This window comes from Fringilla coelebs, assembly GCF_963513975.1.
Source record: "Fringilla coelebs genome assembly, contig: SCAFFOLD_30, whole genome shotgun sequence".
NCBI classification, from domain to species: Eukaryota; Metazoa; Chordata; class Aves; order Passeriformes; family Fringillidae; genus Fringilla; species Fringilla coelebs.
In genome coordinates, this window is record NW_028167448.1 from 1,403,721 (window position 1) to 1,407,426 (window position 3,706).

Sequence of the window (3,706 nt, forward strand, 5' to 3'; positions counted from 1 at the left end):
CGACTCCGATCCACAATGGCTGGAACAGAACTCATTGTAAGAGCCTGAATGAGAGATGTGGGACTCCAGGCGGCTCTTCAAAATGCAGTTTATTACACCCAAGATGTTGCAGCAGTCCAGAGTCATGGGTGACAGAGCCTGTGCCTACAGCTGTCAGCTCCAGCTGCAGGCAGGCCTGGAGACCCTTTGGTTTTGGTTACATTGCGTTATATACTTTTCTTTGCTGAGTATCTTAATACAGAAGAACCAATCTATACCTTAACTTTTATCTATGGCCTATCATAACTACTATAATTACCATATTCATGTTACTATTCTCCAATCACTAAAAGTTAGTACATTACAATTTAAGCTGGAAGTTGTTATTCAGTTTTCTTGCAGTGGAAAATTCTGAGACCTTTTTTCTACTTTCAACATCTGCTGATTTGTTTGCCTGTGCTCTCTTTCTGCTTGGTTAAAACATCTTCTTGTTTGAGGTGGGTTTATCCTTTGCTCTAAGTCATAAAACCCCCTTCTAACTAACATGACCTTTGCCTCTTGGTTACCCAGTAGGACTGGCTCAGCAATTCTTTTCTTCTATATGAAAACTTGCTTCCATCTCTATTCCTTCTTCAGGTTCTACATTCAAAAATCTTTCTGCTAAGAATACATATCTGTGAGACTTTCTTGACAAAATTTCATCCTTCCCGACACAGGGAAAAGATTGAATTGTGGAATAACTCACATTGGAAGAGTGACCTTTGCAAGAGAGCCTTCAACTGCATCAAATGTGGCTTCACCTAAAGCTATTCTGATTGGTTCTGTTAATCCACCTGCCCTGTGGTCTCTGGAGTGTGGAAGCATCTTAAGTAATTGTAATTTGCTCAGTTTTACTCAGCTATGCAGCAGAAGGTGCTACAGGGGCCTCTGAAGCAGTCAGAGCCTCCACCCAGGGTGGTGATCACTGCATCTATGCACAAGAATCGGCCTGGGCACAGCAGGATCTGCTCATCTCTAGGGCTGCCCCGAGTCCCCACCTGCAGAGCTCCCAAACATTTCAGTCCCACACTTAATTTCGAAGGTGACTCATTTTTACTCATTTTGGAGTTGGTTCATTCTGAGGGCTCTTGACTGAACTCAGTCACTTGGTTTCAAGTTGATGACCTGTCTCAGACCAGTCTCTCCTCTGCTCTGTGTGGACAATGAGATGGGAGAGTCCTTGGGCCACCCAGGGGACTGGTGACTTCAGTGCTCTGGTTGCACATCAACAGAGCTTTGTTTCACTGCTTCAGACCCTCCCTCTCCTCAAGCATTTTAAATAATTCTATTTTCAAAGTCATCTTCTCTGCTCTTCTCCATGTCTAAAGGCAAACCAAAAAAACCTGAAAGGAAAAATACCAGTCTTTATTGCATACCTTTTTCTCATGTATCTTTTCTTAGCTGTGTATTTTGGTTTCAAAACAGAGTAACTTAATTAATCAGGGATTTGAGAGTAAGGGATTTTGAGATTTGAAAAGTAAGTTTCACCTACTCCCCTGCAGACGCCCAGGAGAATTTGTTTTCTCGAGACTCCCTCTGTAGCCAGTGGAGACAAGAGAACATTTGGAGGCTGGGTGCTCCCAACTGGCACACAAAACAGAAGTTACAAACCTCTTCTTGGCACTTTTGCTCCGCACTCGGGTTATTTGATAGCAATAGCAATGAAGGACTGCATGGGAACAGGTGCATTTTGGTGCAGACAGGTGACAGCTCAGATTGTGACACTCTGTGTAGATCCATAATAAATTCCAGTCCTCGTTTAGGGTACTAAAAACCAAGTTATACCCTGTCCCTATTCTGCCCTCGCCATTCCTTTCCTGAAGAGCCAGAGAGGGAAAAGCTGTGGAAGAAAGCAGAGGGTTGCAAAACAGATACTTGGGATCGCTTCTTTTGGAATCAACAGATCCTCAGGGACTCCTGATCCAAAGGCAAGTACTGAAAAGTAGAAACAAGGAAGTTCAATGCACAGATTGGATGTAATTTCACAGTTTAGTGTTTGTGCTGTAGATTAGAGGGGTTTGGCACACGGGTGTGACAGATTTTGCAGTAGGTCTGAGTGAGCTGGGAATTTCCCAGGAATGGGGGGAAAGAGCCAATAGCTCTTTAGAATCCTCTCTTCTGGTGAAATAATTCTTTGGGAGTGTTTGGAAAAGGTAGAAAGAACACAATAAAATCCCTGGGGTCTCTACCTGAAATGGGAAACAGAGCAATCAGGGTGTGAGAATTGTTTGAAGCACGATCTCTGTGCTCTAGAGCAAGACTGCAGGAAAAGAAAGAAGCAGATAAGGAAGGATAGAAATGTTTGTCCAGACTGTGAAATTATCCCACTTGTTTTTGCCAAGTTCCTGTCTCAGCAGGATGAGTTGGAATTCAGCATGGGACCAGAAAATGAAACAGCAGTTACTGAGTTCATCCTTGAGGGTTTCCCAGAGCTTGATCCAAGACTGCAGGTATTTTTCTCTCGAGTCCTTCTGCTCATGTACCTGACAACAGTGATGGGGAATGCAACCATCATTTTCCTTGTCTGTGTGGATCACCACCTGCAAACCCCCATGTACTTTTTCATCAGCAACCTGGCCTTCCTGGAAATCTGGTTTACATCCTCCACAAGCATCAAACTGTTTGTGATGCTGAGTTCTGGTCAGAACACTCTCTCACTAAGCAGCTGCTTTGCCCAAAACTATTTCTATTTTGCCCTGGGCTGCACAGAGTTCATCCTGCTCGTTGTCATGTCCTTTGGCTGCTATGTTGCCATCTGCAAACCTTTGCTCTACGCTGCCATCATGAAGCCTCAGCTCTGTGTCCACCTGACTGTTGCTGCTTGGGTCCTCGGTTTTGCCCTGCTGAGCTACCGGCTGCTCTTTCTCTCCAAGCTGTCTTTCTGTGGCTCCAAGATCCCCCATTTCCTTTGTGACAACTCCCCCTTGTTCAAACTGTCCTGCTCTGACACCAGCCTGCTCTGGAAAATAGACTCTGTCTTCATATCCTGTGTCGTGCTGGGTTCCTTATGTTTGACTCTGGCATTTTACATCTGCATCCTCTTCTGTGTTCTGCATCTTCCAGCAGCCTCTGGGAGGAAGAAAGCTTTGACTACGTGTTCTTCCCATCTCATCACCTTATCCATTGCCTATGGGAGCTGCCATGCTCTCTACACACGTCCTGCAGAAGCTGTTTCCTTGAGCACCAACAGAACTGTAGCTCTGCTGAACACAGTCCTGTACCCACTCTTAAATCCATTCATCTACAGCCTTTGGAACAAATCTGTGATCCTGGCCCTGAGCAAATCCATTGCCAGGGCAAGAACAAAGCTTCTCCCCTAACCATGGTGCATTTCTGGAAAGCCATCCCAAGAATCTGGAGTCACCTGTTACACACCACCAGTGCCTGTGAGCGCAGCCCCCAAACAGGGCTGCCTCAGGAGACCGATGCTCCTGCAGGCTTGTGTCCTGCAGGTTAAGAGACAAGAGACTCATCTGCACACCCAGACACGGCACCAACAATGGCAGGAGGAGAAACTCAGTTCATTCTCTGCCCTGGCTGCTCCCAGGGCCATTTACTGGAGAGCCACCAGCTCATTAAGGGCACATCTCCATAACAGAGAAGAGCTCAGAGGAACAAGTGACAATCCCAATTACAGCTCCTGGGCAATGGACACCTTGTCCAGCTCCTTCCCTGGGACAGCCATCAG

At 45.9% G+C, this 3,706-nt stretch overlaps 1 protein-coding gene across 1 annotated transcript; it reads left to right on the forward strand.

Moving 5' to 3' along the window:
* Nucleotides 1–2,393: 2,393 nt before the first annotated feature.
* On the forward strand, nucleotides 2,394–3,338 carry LOC311165861 (olfactory receptor 2AP1-like; the record flags this gene model as incomplete). Its single annotated transcript, XM_084227357.1, has 1 exon — nucleotides 2,394–3,338. The coding sequence occupies one exon, from the start codon at nucleotides 2,394–2,396 to the stop codon at nucleotides 3,336–3,338; it is 945 nt and encodes a 314-aa protein (XP_084083483.1).
* Between the last annotated feature and the right edge of the window lie 368 nt (nucleotides 3,339–3,706).